Source organism: Volvox carteri, assembly GCF_000143455.1.
Source record: "Volvox carteri f. nagariensis unplaced genomic scaffold VOLCAscaffold_13, whole genome shotgun sequence".
Classification (NCBI taxonomy): domain Eukaryota; kingdom Viridiplantae; phylum Chlorophyta; class Chlorophyceae; order Chlamydomonadales; family Volvocaceae; genus Volvox; species Volvox carteri.
The window spans coordinates 2039303-2062012 of record NW_003307556.1 but is presented as its reverse complement, the minus strand read 5'-3'; the positions used below and the strand labels follow the sequence as shown (position 1 = coordinate 2062012).

Here is a 22710-nt window from a genome sequence, read left to right as displayed (position 1 = left end):
GCCGGACTTGGTGGTGGCGGTCTGGGTGGTAAAGGGCTGGGCGGCTGCGGTGACCTTAAGAGGGCGGAAGGCGGCGGACTGGGCCGCGGAAAGGGAGGCGGGCTAGGCTGCGGGGTCCGGGCGCTGGGCGGCATCCGGACGGGAGGTGGGGGTCGCACTGGTGGCGGGAACCTGGGGCTCGGAGGGATGCGGGGCGGCGGACTCCGAGGTGGTGGTGGTGATGGACGAGGAGAGGGAGGCGGGCGGGAGGGCTTCCGAGGCGGCAACGGGGGTGGTGATGGTGGTGAGGGCGGCGCGTCGGTGCCGTACGTGGAGATAGCACCCAGCGGGCAGCACTGCAGGTTCGGAAAAGGAATGGCGGATCGAAAAAAACGAATATTAGACTGGGACTGAGGTACGACACGTTGAGGGGAGTTAAAGGAAGGCATGGTGGGATTGGTATGGCGACCTGCGAACGATGGTAGGGACGGGGGACTCCTTACTACTATTAAACAGTTGAATTAGGTTCCAGACAGATTCATAAGACATGGCATTATTAACAGTCCTTTATGAAATTGTGGAGATTAATACACCACCAGGGGGGTTTCTTTTGTACGGACTACCGGATTTTCGCTAAGTTGTTGGCCACTCGACTTGGCCTTGCTTTAATGAGAGTTGCCACGCTTGAACAGTCGGTTTTCCTTCCTAATCGTCTCACACGATCTAATGTGCTGTTCCTGAGGGCTCTCTGCCTCATTTGATGGCACAACAGCGACGGTCGTGTGTGATTGCGTTTTTGGATGCAGCGAAAGCCTATGACACACTTAACTAGACAGAGATTTCTTACTCCAGGCTATGGACGCCATGGACACCGGTGATGGCCAGCGAGCTTGGGCCCAACGACTCCTTACGAACACTAATTCACAGGCGTTGATCAATGGATATAGATCACGCAGCGCATCGATGGGGTGTGAGGCGGGGTCTAAAAAGTGGAAGGATTCGGAGTCCATGTCACACCGCATGCCGCATGCTAAAGCCTTCCTTGAGATTCCTTCGGAAAATTGAGGCATTATTCGCAGACGCACCAAAGCCCTGGCAGTATGCTGTTATGTCTAACTGGCCGGACACGCGTAAGTCCAACATAGCTGATCATCCGTGGATGATGTCATTTTATTGGTACTTAACAGGCTAGGCTGGAGTTTTACCAGCGTTAATCGGACGCGTGTAGCGGATTTAACAGTTAAAACAGCCACGTCGGTCATTTCGCATCATCTGACTGATGACCTGTAGTACGCTACATTTCCCTTAGAATATTTCAACGATTTTTATAATAACAATAGCTGTTATTTCGCTGACAATTCGACACAAGTTTCGTAACATGTCCCGTGATATCGCGACATGTCGCGAATATGACAGATGTTCGTAGCGAACCTAACGGGCTGGGGCCCCGGGCCCTACCGACGGTACCCTACTACGGCAGGTCAGGAGTAGAGATTCGTCCGGCAGGTAGCCGAGATATAAGCCACCCGGGCGGAGTGCTCAGGCAGGCATTTAAGTATCACGACTACTTGATGTTCAGAGTTCAAGACTCCGCTGCCGCCGTCTTAATTGCTTCGTATCCGTCTATGTACGCTAGTGCCTGCCGCTGGGTTGGACTCCATCCCACCTCCACAAAGACTCTCAGTTCTACGCATCCGCGAGGTCCGTCGTGTGTACAGGTGAGCAGCTGCTATATGACCGTAATCAAGCTGATGTGCTATTTGCGCGGGAAGCATTTAACACTCCTTCCCCACAGCAACCACCATCTTGGGCAAGTTCATGCTTTACAACATGCTTTCCGTCGTGCGTGGTCGACTGTGCGGTGCTGGGAAAACTCCCAAAAGGAAACGTGGTGGAGGTGGTCAGGTAATGGCATCCCAACCGCTTTTACATGTCAACATCCTTGCCAGACGTGCTGCCATGAAATGGGAGCCAGCGCGTCTGGCGAGGATGTTGGAGCATATGTGGGCCCACCGCAACTCAGTTATCCCCTTTGGGCGCTAGTCTGGGCTGATAGTGCGGTGTTTCCTTTTCTCCGTGGCTTTTAGGCGTTTACCCTTGGGCCTTCGGCTCGTATGGGTAGTTTTACAGGTATGGGGTCACGCACCCCCAACCACGTAACACACACACACACACACACTCACACACACACACACTCACACACACACACACACATACACACACACACACACACACACACACGCGTGAACAGTCCCAGTCGCCCAGGCTACATCACTTTTGGGACTTCCCAATTGCTCAAACGGTCATTAGTCATATGTTGTTATACGATTGGGGCATCCAATATCCCGAAGCGGAAATCTGGCTAATGCAACCTCTGGCGGGAGTACGACATTGTGTTTGGGATGTAGTGATCCTGGCGGCAGTCCGCTGTAATAACAACAACAAACCTGATCACCTCAATCCCGTGTGCTGGCGTGCCCAAATAAATCCCCGTGCCCCAACAAATCCACAACCGACCATATGCAACTCCATGCCCTCCCTTTCCATTGCCTCCGTACCTCATAGTTATCCACCTTCTTGTCGTACAGCGCAATCTCGAAAAGGTTCAGGTCGCGCGTGGCTGGGTGTGTGAACTGCGCCAGTGTGGGACACGGCTCCACAAGCGTCCAACAAAGGACACCGCCATCGATATTGGAAAGTGTGAAAGGCAGGGTGGTAATCTTGCCGATGAAAGTATCGGCATCGCCATCGTCTTCGAAATACACCGAGGACACCGATATAACGCGACCCACATTTGTCTGATAGGCGATATCTGTGATGGCTCGCCGACATGCGGGATCTGAAGGGGATGTGGGAAGAATTATGAATCCGCAGAGGCCGCGAAGATTCGTACATGTTCGTACAGCAAAAGACGTTGGAAATCATAGGAATGCGTGCGTGCACATACACGACACATGCTTGGGGCTTAGCAAGGAGCTCTAACCGATAAGAACGGAAGGCAGAGTCTTGGCAGGTTAGCGCACCTAGGCACGCGGGGTAAGGAAATAAAACTGCCTGTAACCCAGGGATAACATCGGAACATGCTATGATGGGTAATTGTATCACAGGTTCCGACGACATTGAGGTATTTATAACTCCTTTTTAACAATGTAGGAGCTTGCGGGACCAGGATTGAAGGGACTCTGAAAACGACGGCATTTAAGGCGGGCGCGAACGCGTAGATAGAGGGCCCTGGCGTGACCTTCTTAAAGGGTTGTTTCATATGGCATAAAACATGATATGATATGTTTTTTTCCGTATCATGGCGGTCGCAAGAAATTGGATGAAGGCAGTTCATTAGCGGGATCGCGATAAGGAGGATTGAGTATATCGTACAGATTCTTTATGTAGAACACAAACTTCAAGAAGTCTACTGCAAAGCCCTGGGACAATCCCTGATAAAACTTTCGGTAGAAGCAAACCTAAATCTTATATAAAATCCAATTCCATCAGTTACTTGCATAACAGCAACTCAAAAAAACTGTCCCTCTGTGTCGAATTTCCTGTACATGTACCTAATCCAAGACATTTTGCATTTTCACGAGAGGATATATATGGCCTCTGTAAAGCAAGTTTTAAACTCCATTTCGTTGCAGACAAAGGATGCCCCATCCTGGTCCCAACGAAACCGCCCATGTCCTAAACAAGCTATAGTTGCAACCGCAACGCACGAGATCTTGCAACCGCGCAATTGCTGTCCAGCCCCACGTCTACCCTGCAGTTATGCACCTGCGTAGAACTTAAACTTGTTGAAACCGGTGTTGCAGCAGCGATAGCCCCCGGGATAACAGTCCGCTGCCGGCAGCGCAGAGAACACGAAACACACTCGAGTGCCGCCCGTGCGAGAAATCCAACTGGGGCGCAGGCATAAGGATTTGTGCGCGCGTGCATTTGCACATTTAGTTCGCGAAAGCAAAACATTTTTCCGATAGGGAAAGGGTCGGTAGTGAAGGAGCAGGGTGATGACGCGAATGAAGGATGTAGGGGATGAGGGAGGACGAGAATGAGGATGAGGAGAGCTTAAAGGGAAGGGGAATCCCCAAAAATTTCCCGGCGGTCGGTCCTGAGTAACATAGTGCATGTGATGGCTGTCTGGCTGGCTAAGCTGTCTGGGTGGCTGGGTGGCTAAGCTGGCTGGGTGGCTGGCTGGGTGGCTAAGCTGGCTGGGTGGCTAAGCTGGCGGCTACACACATCGCATTCGTTGGACGACCTAAGGGTGGGAACTACCAGGGTGGGTCCTGTCCGACTTCCCTTTCCCAGGTTTCCGGTCCTCCCCCGCGCATATCCGCCACCCCCTTAGAGTTAGTGACGCATGTGTGTTGTATCCCTTGTGTGTTTATATCCTTGGATATAGCACACATACATGCACACACAAATACATGTCGAGCAGTCTCGCACGACCAGCCAGCCGACATAGCCTTACAAAGAACAAAGCGCGATTCAGCAATTCAGTTAAAAGTTGGTTTCTGTATTGACCGGATTGCAACGGGTGGGGCAAACACCCGCAGCCGGCCTGGGGAGGTGGGACTGGGCGAGACTGACAACATCACGGTGACCTGCATCCTCTCGCGACCCACCTGGTGTTTTTCAATGAAACGGTGAGACGGCTCATGCCGACCGTTTTAATACATGGCTCGAAGGGGAAGTTCGTCCCCGCCAGAGGCCCCGCAAGGCAACCTTTCGGGAGTGGGGGAACAGTTGGCACCAGGAATTGCAGGGAATTGGAAGATGGGTGTGGGGCGGGGTGCCAGTTAGGGGTAGAGAGGCCGGGCCGAGGTAAGGGAGTAGCTTTTGGGATTGATTAATGTTCTGAATGTGTGCTTGCGGAGCGATAGGGAGTGGGGAGGGAGGGAGGGAGGGAGGGAGAGCGCCAGGCAGAAGGACCACTGGTTGGCGTGGCCGGGGTGCGGGGTGATGTGGGTTAGTCTGGGAGATAAAACGCAGCCGGGATGCGGAGGGGGATTTGAGAAGGTGAAGGGGATGTGAGATGCGGAGGGGTGTGGAGGGGATGTGAGCTGGGGATGTGAAGGAAACCAGGGGAGGGAAGAGCGCATGCATCGCACGGGTAAGGGCTAGGGGTGCGGTCGAGATGCTGGGAAGAGGCGGACCAGGGCGCATCAAGAGCTGTTGCGAAAGGGGGATGTCGATATGGCGTAAATGACGCCGCAGTTTGAATAGATGACGTTTTGATCGGTTATGATTTGATCGATGGCGTTGGTTAAGCTTCGACTGGTGCCGTTCAATCGTTGTCGTTTCGATGGATTTTTACCTAGTATGCTCGATTAATGTCATTCCGCCGAGTCAGTGATGGTGCCTATCTGCCCAAACTCAATGATTCTGATGCCTTGTGCTTCAACGGGAGCTCAGGAGGTAGATCGGGGAAGGTGACCAAGCGGGCCGAGCGGTTTTGGTGGAAACAATTTTACACGATTGAGCGTTGGGTTTTCGAGATAAAATGGATGGTGGCTCACCCGTGAATGCAAAGGCTGCCAGCAAGCTCAGAAGGCGGGTCCATCCCCTTTGATGAGCCAAGTAGCTACGAGGAACGCGCAGCTGCGTGGCATGGCCGCTCCCGCCGGTGCGGCCTGACTCTTTTCGGCTGTCCATGGATACTCGCTATTACTTGACCTGTACGATGACGTTAGATCCGTTCTCACGTACTCTGAACATTGGTCGAGCGAGCTGGTCTGACTGCGATTGAATTTGTTCCTGACAAACTCACCTCCAACACCGAATCGCAGTAAGAAGGCAGGCTAAAGGACTTTTACGTATGAATATCAATATCACAGCATAGACTTTACTCAACCTTCAATTTCAGGTGGTACATAGTTAACGCACAGCCAACGTACAGGAAGGTCAGGTATGCCAGAGTACCAGACATTAAGCATCAAGCTTACGACCGCAGCATGCATCGTTTTTTCGCACAGGTCGGGAGGAGGACCTTCTTGATAAAGTCCAGACAGCGCCGCGTGCCTTCAAACCGCCCACCGCCAATATCGTCCTCCTCGTGTTTAGCTAGACTCACCAACTGCTTACTTGCACAATAAGGAAGGTGTTGTTGCTTCTGTTCGCTAGCTGCTAACGGTGATGGGCCCCAAACGACAACATCTGCTGTACAAGACGCCAAAGCAGCGATAGCAATGTGATCTAAAGATAGAGCTTACAGTTGTCAGAAGCTTGACGTGATTATGATTGCTAAGCCACGATAGCGTCACCGTCGGTCGCAATCCTTGAGAAATACTATGTTTCCGAGCCAGCAGACTTAAATTTTGTTTCACATATGTCTACCATGTAGAGCTAGGTAAGCAGTTATCCATAGAATGAAATCTTAGGTGGCTCCCATCCACGATTTCGCGCCCACCACGCCAGACAACTAACGTCCGTTACCTGTCTTACCTTCATAATGCCGCACATCAAGCCATTATTCCTACTACCACTAACATTCCATTAACCGTCCATCCTCATTTCGTCGCTTACGATGGTTACTTGAACCCCCAACCTAACAGGTGCACTTGTCAATCGTTACAAACATGCCAAAATGCAGCGATATCACCGCGCTTTCCTGGTAGATGAAGAGATGAGAGAACATATATGGATGGCATAATCCAGATAGTGGTTGCTTAACGCTTCATCTTGCAGCAGCTGGTCAGCAGTCCAGAGGGCAGTAGCGGGCTTTCTCTATCCGGCCGCAATGCACATCATCGCTACCACACTTGATGTCTAAAATCACAAGCATCCTATACATAATTAATCCCGTCCTAAACACTCGCAAGGGGTCCCGGCACTCGCGACGAAGACGCGGCTGTACGGCCAAGGATCTGTGCCCCTCTCCTTAACCTGCGAGGAGTGAACAGCCGAACTCTACCAAGCGTAAAACGCAACCGCTGGACCTCGTCCTCGTACGAAACATCATGACACAGTAGTTAAAGCCGTGACACGCAACGAAGTGCGCGCTGTGACAAGCAGCATAGGTCAACCAGCGCTCAGCGACATGCCGTACTGCAGCACAAACGAGTAAAGTGGCGCTTCGCGCCACCCCCGAAAAGCGGCATATTCATTTGTTGCGTGAAAAAGTGTCAATAATTCATAGACCAGCAACAGACGAAGCGTTGACGAGCGGTAATTCCTGTTATACACGACGCTATTAAAGCTTCCTTTGAAAAGAAACTCCTTGTGGCCACATTTGCAAAGTCCTTCGTACTACCGTCGGGTGGCACAAATTCGAACAAGGAGCGAGTCAGGTGCAGGGTGCCGGCACACACAGGTCCATATATCCGCGCGCAGGATGTGCAATAAAGCATGCAAAGGCGTTATGTGCACAGCACCATGTGGCATGGCATCCTGGTTATGAATCTAGCTTTTAAGGTGAGGAGAAATCGCGTGTGGATTGCAGGTCAACTGCATGCTCGCAACAAGCTGACGAGTGGTGACCAGACTGGTGGCAAGTCTCGCAGCACTCCCTTAGTGACACAGGGCGTGCAGATAACAACCAAAGGTGGCAATGCCTTATTAGTTATTAAGGTTACGGCAACGGCGAGTGACGGCGCTGCTGGATCGGGGCAACGCAGCCTGACGCCGCAACATCCCGAAACGTTGAAACCGCGTGCCGTGGCTGGATAGAACGGTGCAGCGCTCTGTAATATACAAGGTTATGTAGCGTTAACTAAAATGAGCCTGGCAGCACGGTTCTACCTTTATCATCCTTCTCACCCTTTTCATCCATACGGTACGTTGCAACCTGTAGCAAACAGGTTAGCTGGCACATGAGCAACGGTGTGGGACAACATTCTTCTTACAGATCAGCTATCTCGCTATTGAACAGATCATATTGTTAAAGATGAGCGCTCTACCCTGACGCTGTCGATAGCTGCATATAGCTCCGGTTCGTAATTGCTCACACGCGAAGCGTCAGGCCAGACGATTACCTTTGCAAATGCCAGTATTATGGCACTTTAAGCATTGATCTAAGATTTAAATATTTTTTTGTATCTCTTGGTAATCGGACTTCGCTCTTGTTCGCGCCTTTTCATGCCAAAGGTTGAGGATCCACGCCCTTGAGTCAATATGCATTACTAGGTCATAAACCGTAAGCTGTCGCCTCTGGCAGTCATAACTCCTTCTTTGGTCAGCTGTGGGTCTGTGCGCTTTGGAGCGCTCGTTCAAAAGTCGTTACCGGTGGTTACCGTTAACTGGTTGCCTTACTGGCGAAGTACTTACTTGAGGCTGCCCTGTGTTTATGTATTTTAATATGTCACACTAGCGAGATTGTTTACCTGAGCTCTAGTAGTGACTGCAGAGGGGATCTGTCCTTTATCAGTTTCGACGAAGCTGACACCCTACTTACTAAAGGCCTAATAAATGTTCACGACATGTCCTCTAGTTCATGGATGGTAGTCCTTCCTCTTCCCCCTTTTGAACCTTGCCATTGCCTTCGGCCCCCTTGTACAGAAACTCGCCTAGGTCTCCATCGCATGTGTCGTGTATGTGGCGCCGTACCGTCCCAGAGAGTGTGTGTGTGTGTGTGTGTGTGTGCGTGTGCGTGTGCGTGTGCGTGTGCGTGTGCGTGTGCGTGTGCGTGTGCGTGTGCGTGTGCGTGTGCGTGTGCGTGTGCGTGTGCGTGTGCGTGTGCGTGTGCGTGTGCGTGTGCGTGTGTGTGTGTGAGAGAGAGAGAGAGAGAGAGAGAGAGAGAGAGAGTTGCGGTGGGACTACATACGTTCCAGCATCTTCGCCAGGCGTTCAGGTTCCCACTTCATAATATCGTTCGCATGGTCAAAGCGTAGGAAATCCATATCAGATCTGATTTCGCCGTAAATACCGGACAGTCCAGCAAGCCCTCCTTCCCATCTTCAATATGGCTATCAGTGCCGCAGCAGGGGCATACCCGCTCCTCCCTAGGTACATAACGCCCAACAGCAAAGCTTAAGCTGCATAAGCTTACAATTCGCTGAATGCGAGGATAAATGCTGTGATATGCGGGACCCCCTTCCTGCAAGTTTGCTCACCTGCCAGACCCATCCCATGCTTATATTTCGCCATGTGGATTCCCGATTGCTTATCGTCTGACGGGTACGCGTCTGGCTGGTCGTCTACACGCGTATGCTTCCAACCGCTCATCGACCGATACTTGAACTCCGATACCGCGCCTTCTGGCAATGGCCTAATCATTAGCCATTCCACATGTTTATCTGCCTCACGTAGCCCTTGCGGAGCCCTTTCCATACGTCGTGAAACTCAGGAAACGCAGGAAACGGAGGACTAGCGACTCCCATCAGCCCGAGTTGCCCTCCCATCCGTCGGATTTGGAGAGAACCTCTACGATCTCCCGTCGCAAAACTTGGGGTGCGACGGCCCCACGCTGTAAACGGACACGGTTCCGAAACCTCACAATCTGCTTTAAAACGTGGTTATGTAGAGGTGGCCGTGACAATTCAGCGAACAGGAGGCGGTGCGCTGGTCTGGCAGCTCTTGCACTCTGGTTTCCCGCATAAACGATACCTGGAGCTGCACCGCTCCATCCTTCAGGCATGCCTCGTAGGGTCCCTCCGCAAGGTTACTCGCATCACTCTGCCTCCTCCTGAGCCTGTCCAAGACTTCAGCCAACATAAACGGGGCCCACAGGTGACGACCGTACAACAGTATTACTCGTACCTGCGTATCAAAACACTTCATCCTCTCATCCGTGGCGAGCAACTTTAGCTTATCCAAGTTCATATTCAACGCGAACATAGCTGCCCTAGCTTTGTCGTACAACTTCTGGCGGCAGGCACAAAACGGCCGTTCTGGCGCATACACTAAACGCAAATATCGCGCTCTCTCCTTAGCCGGAGAGGCGTTGCACCATGCAAGGGCGTTGCACGCTACAACCCTAAGCCCTCCGTGTCCGTTGGCCATCGCAGGTGTCTGCTTGTGTGAGCTCCATGCCGCCTGCCAGTGAGCACCCCCATTTCCCTTTCTTTTGTGTCTTGCCATTGACGCCTGTCACTTTTAAGTATAATAGAGTGCAGCCAATCGGTGGCGGAGACAGGCTTGGCCAAGCCTAGGGGTACCACTTCAAGAGCACACCAAGCACCAGCAAAATGCGTGAAGCGCAGATATCAATTGCGCGCCTTCCAGGATGTAAATCGACGCCAATCTAATCCTGACTGGCAGTCATGCTTACACTGAATAGGGCGTTTTCATCGCGCACGGCGCCACTTCCTGTCGGCCCGTCCTTGGGCACCAAAACGTCAGCAATATTTTCAACGGCAGCAATGGAAATAGCGTTTGAAATTGCGACCGCGGGCCGGACAGCGGCTTCAAGTGTGCGTCACACACAGCTGCCTTCACAGGCAGTCCCCATGTTGCCGCTGGCATCATACACGTGTCGACGTGTGCTGTATCCTGCTAGCTGATGACCTTAAGTACTGTACCAAAAAGCATTTAAACAGATAACTATGCTTAGCGAATTCCGCAAACACGTGCATGGCCGGATCATGTGGCAAGGTCGAGGTAGCTTTCACTACCGTCGTAACTGTTTAGGCATATGCGACGTTCTTCCCTGCTGCCTGAACGCTACTGTCTAAGATGTTAAGTCCCAGCTTGCTGCCGTACTGCCGTACCCGACTTAAAACCATCGTCATCTCCAGCTCAGCGGCGCCAGTGACCTGCAAACACGATCGAAGCACGGTTCAGGTATGACTGTTCACCCACCATCACCACCACCATCCTTGACTGCGCATTACAGCCACACGCATGGCCATATGGCTCAGGAGTCGTGTAACGCATACAGGCCAGCACTTGAGGACGTTTCACCTCCCGGTTCGCAACAGCCCATTACGCTACCGTCATGTACGACAAACACGTCACCGGAGGCACGTGCGCCATGTCTTGCTCCTACTCGCGCTCAGAACGTAATACCTGAGCGAAGGTACCCGCAAACCCTAAACCCCGCCCTCTATACACACACCTACACCTACAGACACAGCTATAGTGGCTATACACACAGCTATGATGTTCCAACATTGTCAGGCGCCAGCACGTTACCATATAGCCATGACACGACGATACCTGCTGGGCCAAAAAAAACTTATGTTCTAGCATATGTGTCTACAACCGATCGTACGCGCAAAACCACAAAGCATGCTGCGTGAGTTGGATAATTCAAGTGGCCTTCGACCTATGGTTTCATTGAGCCCCGCGCTCGAGGATAGAACAAGGGATCCTGGGCATGTTACGTCATTTCTATTGTTCCAGGACCTCCAAGAATAACTGCTGCTGTACGATAGTACGACATGATAATCACAACTGTGTATCAATTAGCATTAGGTTTAAGTTACGACTATACCTTCCAAGCGCGCCCAAGTGCGTCCATGCCAGCCTAATTGAAAAATCTCTTCAATAAATCTCGATAGATACACATTTGCGGCCCAGACAAATATATACACGTATCGCAGGGCAACAGGCGGAACGGACGGAAGAACATTAACAGTCGACGGCACGTAATGCAATATGTGTGAAGACGGTCGTGTCTCACAGGTGCCGACGCATGATGCACACAGGCACATGTGCGCCTCGGAATTGATTACAAATGAAAAACAGGACATTGGTGACAACGAAAAAGCCCAAATCCGAGCTTAAACCACGCAGTGACCATGCACGCACACATTGCATCGTAAAGAATTAAAACCACGCTCAGGTTTGGTACACCGCGATAAAACACATGTGGTCATCACATTGTGGGTTATTGGTCTGCAGTAGGTCTGCCAGCCACGCAACAGCGGGAAAGCCAATATAGCTTTCATCTCCAAATTAGGCAACATATCTAGTATCTAGTAGGGGTCCGCATCTCACGGTCGTTGCCGTGCTATTTAATCATAGTGAACCAGTAGAGAAAGGAGCTTCAATGCGTAGTTCACACCGACATCGCCCTCCTTCTCCAAGCATCATCATCACCATCGCCTCCATCACGCGCCGACACCCCGCCGACCCATGGGCCATACCCTCGAGCCGTGCAATGCCGCCACTGCTGCCGCCGCCGCCGTTACCACCTCCCACCATCAATATCCGCCCGGTAAGCGCTCTACGCTGCCGCGCTCTCTATCGCTCCTGAGCAACTTCCGTGCAGCAATCTGCCTAGAGACATCCGCACCACCATGCGCCTTGCCCTCCACGGCGCCCCCGGCGGCGCTAAGCCATCCGTTATACGCCCGTTGCTGATTAGGCGGGCACGGGAGGCCGCTGGCAGCAATCGCCCCATTGTCTTGCTCACCCACAAAAAGCGGGTCATCCCAATCTGGCGGCAGTGACGCGGCCATCACATCACCATCGCCGCCGGAGCCCCCAGCGCGTATGAACATGGCCTTAGCGTACCGCAGAAAGCCCTCCTTATCTACGGCAGAGATCCGACAAACTGCGTGGACGTAGAAGCGGCGCGGCGCACAGGGCCTGTAGCCGGCCTCCGGGAGGCAGTTGGAGCCGGCAAACTGGGAAGGGTGTAGCTGTACGGCAGCCATGCCGCGAGCGCGGGCCGCCAGGCAGGCCGCCTCGTCCGTGCATGGCGCCCACGACTTGTACGCCACGAACGTCGCGATGTATTGGTCCTGTGAAGAACGTGTCAACGTGTGTGTGCGTGTGTATGTACGTCACGTACACACAGCGAGATAGCTGGATGGGCCATGTGTCGTGCGTGCTTGCATGCGCGTGTGGGGTTGAATGCAGTGGAAGTGCGCGGTTGCGTGGCTAGGAAGCTGACTATGTTGGTATGTGCGAGAGCTGGATATGGTGTTGCAGGACTGCTTTGGAAACTGATGACCCATATCATTTAGGCAGCCAGAACACCGGGACTCCTGGGCTGAACCAGCAGCCTAACCCGCCACAAATAACACACATAGCACTGTACCCCAGTAAACCCAATTCCCTTCCTGACCCAGATAAGCAAAACGCCCATAACCTAGGCAAAACCAGAACACGAACGTCACAACCCCGACAAAACGCCAACCCCGAACCTTAGCCCCACACAAGCCCAAACCCCAAGCCCGAATCTCAAACTCGACTTCAGGCGGTCGGTTTGGCTGGCTCACCTGGTAGTCGCGGCCTTCAAACTGGAGCAACGACTCCATGAAGCCCACGGTGCGGCTGTTGGCGCGCAGGAACACGACCCCCGTGTTGCCGATGTAGATCGGCCGCCGGGTGGCGGCGTTCTGCGGGTCGTCCTGGTGCACCCAGTTCTCTTGCATCATGCTGCCGTCCGCAGCTCCATTGCTCCAGGAGAACATCTTACGAGGTGGACCGTGGATGTGGGGTAAAGGAAGGAGGGAAGCTGACACCGTTGGCCGTCATTCATTACCCAAGTCAACACGGGAAAGAGCGGAAGTTACGCGGCGGAGAAAACGGAGGGCAGTTGGTAGCAAAGGAGATTGGAGGGGAAAGGAGATTGGAGGAGGAAAGGGGTCGACAACGGTGCGGGCCGGGTTTACAAGGAGGATAAGTAATGCATGGCACAGTCCTCTGCCGTCGTCTGCATGATGTCCTTATCTTTTATCCTGCTGATGGAGCTTGCCTCTTTGCGCGCGAGATGGATGGGCTTCAAGTAGCTGACGTCCAGGTCTGACAAGTGCACGTTGAAACCCAGCTTCAGGATGTCCCTTGTCAGTTTGATCTTGGCCCACCCGATGTTGTAGTAGGAACGAGAATCCCATGCATACTTTGACGCATTGTAGCAAGGCAGTCTGAACTTGCGACACGCCGCGAGCGCCTTGGGTGTTATCGCAGCTACAATTTCAGAGGAGGCTTGGCCAAAGATATGATAAGAGTACAAAGTGTTCAACGCCAGACGAAAGAAAGCAGCTTCTTCTGGAGAGCTTGTCCGATTCTCTGGAACTGAAAAGCAGAAGAGGGATACCCATTTCTCCGGAGTAGAACGCTCCTTCAGCAGGACGTCGAGATCGTTGAAGTCATCAACGTATGCCGGTTTCCAACTTGGTGGCTGTAACCACGGGACAAGAGCGACGCTAGAATCCTGAAGGCCTACACCCGACGCCAGCCCGTTGGCGCCATGACATGCAAATGTGGCGCCTATTACGAAAGCAACCAAAGCAGATATATACATGGCCATCAAATTAGTCCATGGATGAGCAAGAATGATAAATGTCTTCATTTCCAGGGGCTTGGTGAAATTGAGGAGACGTACCGGAACGGAACAAGCTGTACGGTGAATGACTCAAAGTTTGACAAAACATGCATACTATAGCAAGTCTGACCAAGTACCATGTGCCTGAAACTGGCTTAGAACAAGCTAACCTTTGTGTTTGTACCATGCTTTCTAACCGACTAGCCTGCATTCCCACATTCAACGACGGTTCCACCCAGAGGAGAGGTTCCACATCAAGGCCTGCTGCGATCCTTAGCCGTCCTGCTAATTCATTCAGACACCGTATTTCTTGGGAAGCTTTTGCAATGGACTCTGCTGGGGGTCAGAAATCCGTCGACCCGAAGCACATTCCCCGACACAAGTTTGGTTCCGGAGATCCGCATACGCAGACAAGCGATGACACCCAGGTGTGCTGAACATTAAATAATGCGCTGCGTGACACTTGAAGGGCGTTGTGTTGTCCGTCTTGTACTTGGCCTCATTTTGATAGTCACCGACCCATGGGACGCAGTTGTATCGATGTCGGCTGCCATCATCGTCGGCAGCTGAGCCCAGAAATCATCAGCACACACACAAAACTGTTCACATTGCGTTTCCCCCGGGAGCCACCGCTACGCCCCCTCCTAAGGGACATGCGTCGGCTCCCTAACCATAAAATGCAGCCGCGGACACGTGCTACGAGCTTCCTTCCTGGCGGGCTTTCCATTTCACTGTCAATCGTTAGTTGTGCGACTGCTACTACTTGTTACTTCTACTCCTGTTCTACTGCTGTTGGACAGGCCGCCGTTGCCGGCTGTGATGAGATGAAGGCAGGCGAGGTCCTTCCCAGGGCGATGGGGGAGCTTGTACAAGAAGTCGTGTTTCAACCTCCGCAGCATCCGCAACATCATTGCCCCAACGACGACAGCATCGTTTCCGGCGACGGCGGCGGCGGCGACCGCAGCGGAAATAGCGACATTACTGCGCGCCCAACTACGAGGGGCCCCAACGCGGAGCAGGTCAGCGATGCGTACGGCAGCATCGAGTGACGAGAGCTGGGTTTCAAATCTTCAAAGCAGGGAACCAGAGCGGCTCTTCTGTTTGCAATGGTGGGCGCTTAAGGAACGAGGGGGAGGAAGTCCAGAAGTTGGTTTTCAGTTTGTAACGGGTTGGGGGCTCGCACGTTCCGTGCTCTCAAGCTGTTATTCGGAGTGCGGAGTGTGTTGTGTTGGTTTGGAGAGAACATCCATATGTGGCATACGTGTGTCTTGTACATCTATAACCGGTGGTGGGGACACAGCCGCGGGTGGCGCCCCGCCTTCGTGGCGATAATACTCGCCATGAAGGCCTGGGCTTGCAGCTGCTGTAAAGCCATCCGGATATACCGTCGTAACGAGACGCGGCGCCATACCCCTCCCCCATACATACCGGAAAAACCCACACCCACCACCCAACTATGCTCCATAGCAAAAAAAGCAGGATCATGTCGAACGACCAGTCCGCACCGTCTCCGTGGGTTTGTAAAATACACGGTACACGGTACGGCATGCAGTACCTACCGCTTCCACGATAAGCTTTTGCAGCTGGCAAGCTGGCACCTGTAGCCCAGCAGCAGCAGCTGCTGCGGGGTCTGCAACCCACCGCGCCCTGGGCAGCACCCCAGGTAGTACAAACCACCACCCATGCAGCCCCACTATATATCCAATACCACTACGGCTGCTCAGGAACCTGCCATGCGCCATGCGCCCAGGAAAATTACCACCGTCATCACCGCTACCAACAACAACACCAATAGACTGGTGACTATGAGCAACGCCGCGCAGTTCGCAACTCCCAAGCAAAGAAAGCAAATGCGGCTCATGCAGTGACGAATCGCCAATCGCCGTCGCGCTGTTGTGCCGTCATCCCACGCCACCCTATTCCTGCCTTAGTCCTCATCACCTCAGTCGCACTGGCGCACTCAGCTCTTAGTCTGTAGTCATTCAAGCATCGTGTCACACGCACCACCGGCACGGCTTGGCTCTATTAGCTTGCAGCTCCGAAACCTGGTCATTAGTACCGCCCCGTGGTTTGCTGCAAGCTGGTCCGCAAGCCGCCGGAGGCATGCGGCATGTCAGCTTGTCTGAACTTGCAAAAGAGGGCAATGTGGCCCAATGCTGCACGCAATTGTTCGCAAATCACAAATCTAAACCCGCTTCGCACGCCAGTTGAGCCCGCCGCCGCCGTCACCCTCATCACTGCTCTCCTCGTCGTCGTCGCCGCCGCCGTCCTCCCCTTCAGACGCCGCCAATGTCGCCGCCAGCGCGTCGATGATTCGACGGCGTTTGCCGGGCAACACCGGCATTACCCGGCGCCGCCGCCGGCCCTGTTGATACTGCTGCTGCTGCTGCTCTTCTTGCTTCCCATCAGCCGCCGCGGCTACGCCGTCATCGCCATGAAGCGCCTCTGCGCGTTCGTCCTCACCCTCTTCATCCGACCCAAAAGCAGGCGGTGGCGCCTCGCGGAGTTCTTCGTCCGTTGGAAGCTCCGGAAGCAACCCAGCGACAGCAGCGCCTCCCAGCCCTGAAGCTCCTGCTGCCGCCGCTGTGGCCGCTAGGTCGGTGGCTGCAGCGGCAGACTTGGCTAGCAGCAGCGCTTTGCGTTGCCGCAGCAGCTCTAGCCGCTGCTGCTGCCGCCTATGTAGGAAAGCCAAACAGCAACAAACTCAGTAAGTGGCAGTTGCAGCAGCCATGTAGTGACAGGCGGCGTTGTTGCTGCTGCTGCAGCTGCTGGATAAACCGCGATAATACTTTAAATTGCGGTACTTTCCCCGGTACTCCCTGAAGGCAACCGAGCAGCCATCCCTAACTAAAGCAAAAGCCAGCTGGCCACCCAGGGGGGGTGGCATAAGCCATGCGGCAACAAGCACAAGAGCATCACACGGCTGGGCACACCACCCCTCCTCCGCTCCGAAACCTTGCTTTCCAGGATACCCCAGGTCGACACAAAAAGAACTGCGCCCTGAACTCACTGGAACAGAAACGCCTCTCGATCGGCCTTCTCCTCCGCTTCCACCTCGGCCTCCTCCGCCTCCTCCACCGCCTGCCACGTAGACGCCGTGGGGAGGGAGGCAGCCGTGGCGCGACGCCGGCATTCGAAAGCAGAGAGGTGCAAGGCGTCAATTCAGTCCAGTCTCCAAATACAAAACGGGACACACGAAGGCGAAAACGAAGGCTGGTCCCCTGTTCGGTTCTTGCCAAGAGCACAGCCACCACAAACCAGCGCGGGTGTCCAATCCCAAAACCTTAGGACCAGCATACGGTGGGCTCGCGCGGGCGCCGACCGTTGTGTCTCTCTTCCTCATCATCATCATCCTGCTGCTGCTACTGCTACTGCTGCTTGCGCACCTGCTGTTTGAGCTCTTCATCTATGAGTGCGGTGAAGGCCCTGAACTCCGCCTCCCGGTCGGCTGCAGTGGGCAGCTTCACGCCTCGCGCCTGGGCGTCCGCCGCCTTGTCTGAAAAGAAACCCTGAGAAGTCGCAGCGCGCAGCGATGTGGGGGGACAGCAGCGCAGCGAGGGACGGTAAGTTGCGCAGCGGCCGCACACACGGATCACCCGAACCCTCGGGCGGGGGAAACAACCTTTTTTCTCCGAAACGCCGAAACTCGAAGCCCTGAAGCTCCAGCTCACACTCACATCTGCAGTAGAGTAGAACTACCTGCCTGGATACAGCTGTAGCAGCGCAACGCATGGGTGTGGTACATCGAATAGGTACAGTCAAACTTTCGCGCTGAGCCCTTTTCACATGAGATCGTGAGAGTGACGTGACGTCTGCTGACTGTACTATTTAAAAACGTGGAAAGCCCCCCACGCATCGCGGAAGCGCATAATCTCACCTCTGGCAAGGCCGATGGCTGCCCCGCTCCTGGCGCTGGCTTTCCAGCGGCCGGTGCTGCTCCAGGACCCGAACCACCGCCCGGCGGGCGCTGCGCTAGCGCCTGGGACGAGGGCCCCGGCGCCGCTGCAGCTATAGCTGCCGTCCCTGATGCAACTGCTGCTCCTGCTCCGGTTGCCCCTGCTGCTACTGCCGTCTTTCCTACAGCAGCGGCCGGCGCAGCCGCTGTTGTCACCCTCGGAGGCTCCTGGAGACGGAAGGTACCGATGGTAGTTAAATTGGTTGGGCAGCTGAAGGAGCGGCTGTTAAGACGGTTGGTGGATGGAAGGTCGTTGCGGTGGATGGATGGATGGATGGATGGATGGATGGATGGATGGATGGATGGATGGACACTCAGCTGGTTGCTGAATGGCTGATTGGGTGAGGCCCCCTGAGCCGCTACCCACAATGCCCTGGTCATCAAAGTCGCGGTCAAACCATACAACCCTAAGATCAACGCATAACCCAAATCAGGTCCCCCTCCTGTTTAGTTGGGAAGAGTTACTCTTAAACCATGGCCCACCGCAGTCGTTCCCAGGAGACGCGCCTTTGCAGGCTTTTGAAAAAAGTCCGCCGGCAGAGCTCCCCCCCCGGGGGCCTGAGGGGGATCAACTACAGCTGCAGCCTTAGGCGCGGGTTTTTGTTGTAATTGCTGATGCTGAAGGCGTTGTGATGAGGGTCCTGGTCCAACCTGTGGGCACGGCAAGGTACGGGTGCGGTGTCGGAGGAGTGAAAGGGGCTGGACAGCTATGGACGTCGTGGGCAGCACAGGCGAGTAGGCCGGTCTTACCGCTGCTGCCATGGCGGCTTTTTGGGCCTTGATGGCCTTCAGCTGGTCCTTGGCCTGCGTCCATAGGCCCAACAGTTTGGCGGTTGGACAATCCGAAGCTGGTAACGGAAACACTCGGTGGACCTCCTCTTAGCGCCCAAAAACCATACTTACAGAATTGAGGCCCCGCTGTGCCGCAGCGGCCCTGAACTTTGCTTTCAAGTCTTCGGACATTTCGTCAGTCTAACAGAAATGAGGGATATTGTAGTATCAGTTAAAGGTATGCATAATTAGCATCATAATTTCTTCAAACCATCGCTAGCCAGTATTGGGCTGCAGTTGGCAAAGCATCGTCTGATCTGTTTTATGTATACGGAATGGCATGGAATCGCTGCGCAGCGCTAGCTGCCCTAATGCGATTGGTATAACAACTTTTATCTAGACATTTTGAAAGTTGCTTTGCAAATAATTAGGACAGACCTTACCGACTGTCGTGGCTGAAATGGCAGGGTCGGCGACGGAGACCCGAAAGGGTCGCCGTGCGGCGGCTACAGACACAGAAGACTCCATAGATGCAGAATTTGGGGGAGATTATTCAGAAGGCTCGCTGGAGTTATTTCGGCAGCTCGGGCGGAAGGGTGCCCAGTTCGGGCAAGTTGAGCCCTGGGAAGAGCAAGAGGTGCGGCCTCCAGCGCAGGAAGAATGCGATGCGGCGGTTGAGGAGCTCGCCTCGCTAGATCGCGCGCTGGAGCAGGTAAAGCATTACAGGCCAGATGCCAAGGAGCTCGCATGGATAGACTACAAGCGCGCACTGGTTGAGGAAGCATCCGAAGGGGAAATAACCTGGCTTAAGCTCAAAGCCTATCACCACGGCTTAGACGTCCTGCGCACACCACGCACGCTGGATGGCAACGCAGCGGCAGCAGCGGCATCTTCCACTTCCAGCTGCCAAGGAGCTGGCTGCTCACCATTTCCCTGCGACGTGGCGTCTTCACGAGAGGCCGTTCTGAAGGCAGTCCAATCCCTCCTTCCCTCGAGCTCCAGCAGCGAGGAAGATGATGGCGCCGCCGCTGCCTCCCATACTCCGGGCGTTTCCGCACGCCTGACCTCCCACGGGCATGCGAGCAGCAGCAGTAACAGCAGCGCCACGGTATTAGGCTATGGACCCACCTCTGTAGCCGCTACCACGGCACCGGCGACCGCAGTCACTATATATAACCCAGAGTACCTGGAGGAGCTCCGTCTCACCAAGCAGCTAGCGCAGCAGCGGCAGCAGCGCTCTAACGCGTTTATTATGGGCCTTACGGCAGCGGTGGGCATCTCCCTGGTGCGCTGGTTTCTGCACCGCGGCAGGCGCGTAGGCGGCCGGGACCGGGGCAGTGCTACCGGCACGGCCGCGGGCGCTGCTGCCCGGCGCCCGACGGCAGCGGCAGCTGTGGCTCAGCCAGCGCCGCAATGAAAAACGGATCGACGCAGCGCCTGATGAGAGATACATCCGTCCGCAGGGGGTATGGCTGATGAATGAATTGGGTCGGGCTGCTCGTATCCTGGCTGTCGGTTTCAAGGGACTTAGGGTCCGTCCAAAGTGATGAATGGATAGGTGAGTGGATGAGTGGGCGCGAGGATTAGAACCCTATGCCTGTGGGAAAAGCTGTTACTGATGCGGTGTGGGATGGGAGAAGTGAGATCCAGGCGGTGTGAATGTGGTGTGATGGGAGTGCTCCTGACAGCCAGCTGCTCTGCAGGCTGAGGCCTTTGCTGCTGCTGCTGCTTTACTGCGGCAGTAGCAATCATCTCGCGGGCCCTCAGAGCTGAGCACCAGCACCGGCAGCGTGCTGAGCACGACAGCTCTTCAGCCAGCCAGCCAGCCAGGACAGAGCAGCGGCACGCTGGAATGCCAGGGCGCATACACCTTACGAGGGCCTAACCTCAATTGCTCGTTGATGACATGTGTTTTTCTGTGCCACCATACCACTGCCAGCCATGTTGTGTCGCCTCTAGGTGGTGTTGCTCCTGGGCCCTGCGGGGTGGGAGCGGTGCAAGGGCAGGGACGCATCGGGACACATCGCACCCGCCGCGGAGGAGGTTCTTCTGCAGGTGTGCTCTTCTGCGAAGGTGTAAGGAGGCAGCGCTGCCGCTGCTCCCCGCCTGTGGTATGGCCTCATCCGCCGCTGCCGCCGCCCTCATCTTCCTTCTTCTCCTCTACCGAGCCCTCGTCCGCCGCTGCCGCCACCCTCAACGAACCGAAACGTTCGTTCTGGGTCGTTGCAAGGATGTCGGTCTGTATGTGCACACGCCACGAGCGCCGAGTCGTGGCCGATGATGCAAAGATGATGTAACGCTGATGATAATGATGATGATGATGATGTTATGATCATGATGGTTATGTTGGATGATGATGATCATGATGGTTATGTTGAGAGCCGGTTGATGGTGAATGCCGTCGTTAGTGCCTGCTCGGCGGCGGTGAATGTGTGTGGACACCGTGTCCAGTTTTGAGGTCCTGGCTCTGCCTGTACTTCACTGGGCTGGGCTGGGCTGGCGGTGCGGGGCTGTTCAGGTTGTGGCTATGCGTGACTGGCTGCATGCTGCTGTGAGGCGAGGCAGCATGGGGTGCGTTTGTGGGAGGAGGCCTGGGGCAGCAACCGCAGCGCTGCCGTATAAATATATAACGAGCAGGCAGGCTCTAGGTGACGGGAGGAGCTGGGACTCAGGTCATCTGGGATGATGTGGAATGATGGTTTGGTGACGAGGGCGAGGAGTGGAAGATTTAGTGATGAGGAAGAGGAAGAGGGGGTGGAAGAGAGCAGCGAAGGAATGTTTGCGGCTGGCGGGGAAGACCGGACCAGGGGATGCGGAGCGATGGGAAGGTGGACAAATGCACATTGACGCAGATACGAGGACGTGTTTATGTATATCGAAGTGTGGACCAAGGCTAACGGGTCTAACCTGTGTGGTGTGGCGCCGGTGTGTGAAGGGCCAACAAGACACTTTGAGGCTGGGCTGGACATGCTGTGCGAAGGGGTTGCTGCCACTGCCAAGGTGAGAAAGCACGCGGCACAGGTTCTCAGCAAAAAGACCTCTTGACACATCGGTGTCAAACATCTTTCTTCAACTCCAACGACGTCCGGCGCAAACGATGCTACCTGAGATCCCGTAAACCTGTTAACTGTTAACCTGTTTCATCCTGGAGGCGCTACAGTATTATTATGTTTCCCTGCCAAGCACGTTGGGTAGGTCTAGCAGGTGAACCAACAGCGCGATCCGCTCATCCTAAGGTTTTCATTGGGTTCGTATCACGCAGTCTAGCTACTCAACTTGGAGAATTCATCTATCGAGCTCCCGCGTGCGTGCCCCCCCGTGCGCGTGAGCTTTCCCAAATGCCAATATGTGTATGTGTGTGTCCGTACAGCATCAGTGAGGGGCACCATCCACACCACTCGTCGTTAAGTATGTATACACGAATTGCAGCTATAGGTCCGTACATACATCAAAATATGATATAGGCGGGTAGATATACAGACAGATACTGGCCGATGAATGGCTTGAGTGGCTGTATACTAATACCTACTAAAAGACTTCTAAACCAGCGCCGTAAGCTTTGGACGCATCACAGCGCCAGTAGCACAAAGGACACAGCCGCCATTCCGAGAGGACGGTTACAGAAGCGGCGAGGAAGAAGGACGCGAAATGCCAGGGAGAGGGTTTTTTTATTAAGATCGAAAAACGGCTCTGTGGGGGCCACCCACTTCCGCTGTCCCCGCCACCACCACCCTGACACCATCCCCCTATCACCTTCCCTTGCCGTGCCTTGCTGTCCACCCTTCTTGCCTCTCGCCCATTGCACCTCTCCCCGCCTCCACACACTGCAAACACACCCCAGCGCTGCAACCCTCTCCAT

At 54.4% G+C, this 22710-nt stretch overlaps 3 protein-coding genes across 3 annotated transcripts in view; 1 reads left to right on the top strand and 2 right to left on the bottom strand.

The window, feature by feature from the left end:
- Positions 1–5625, bottom strand: part of VOLCADRAFT_89703 (uncharacterized protein) — a gene marked incomplete at both ends in the record, with an annotated part of 10573 nt that extends 4948 nt beyond the window's left edge. Inside the window, 5 exons of the mRNA XM_002949172.1 lie at positions 159–201; positions 2538–2818; positions 3748–3872; positions 4596–4695; positions 5490–5625. Coding sequence (XP_002949218.1) covers positions 159–201; positions 2538–2818; positions 3748–3872; positions 4596–4695; positions 5490–5625 — 685 coding nt within the window. The remainder of the gene's footprint in view (positions 1–158; positions 202–2537; positions 2819–3747; positions 3873–4595; positions 4696–5489) is intronic.
- A 6428-nt stretch (positions 5626–12053) lies between these two features.
- Positions 12054–19043, bottom strand: VOLCADRAFT_89702 (uncharacterized protein; the record flags this gene model as incomplete). Its single annotated transcript, XM_002949171.1, has 10 exons — positions 12054–12596; positions 13077–13271; positions 13595–13981; positions 15631–15723; positions 16317–16800; positions 17136–17206; positions 17512–17634; positions 18564–18731; positions 18831–18884; positions 18984–19043. The coding sequence occupies 10 exons, from the start codon at positions 19041–19043 to the stop codon at positions 12054–12056; spliced, it is 2178 nt and encodes a 725-aa protein (XP_002949217.1).
- A 268-nt stretch (positions 19044–19311) lies between these two features.
- Positions 19312–20268, top strand: VOLCADRAFT_89701 (uncharacterized protein; the record flags this gene model as incomplete). Its single annotated transcript, XM_002949294.1, has 1 exon — positions 19312–20268. The coding sequence occupies one exon, from the start codon at positions 19312–19314 to the stop codon at positions 20266–20268; it is 957 nt and encodes a 318-aa protein (XP_002949340.1).
- Positions 20269–22710: the final 2442 nt, after the last annotated feature.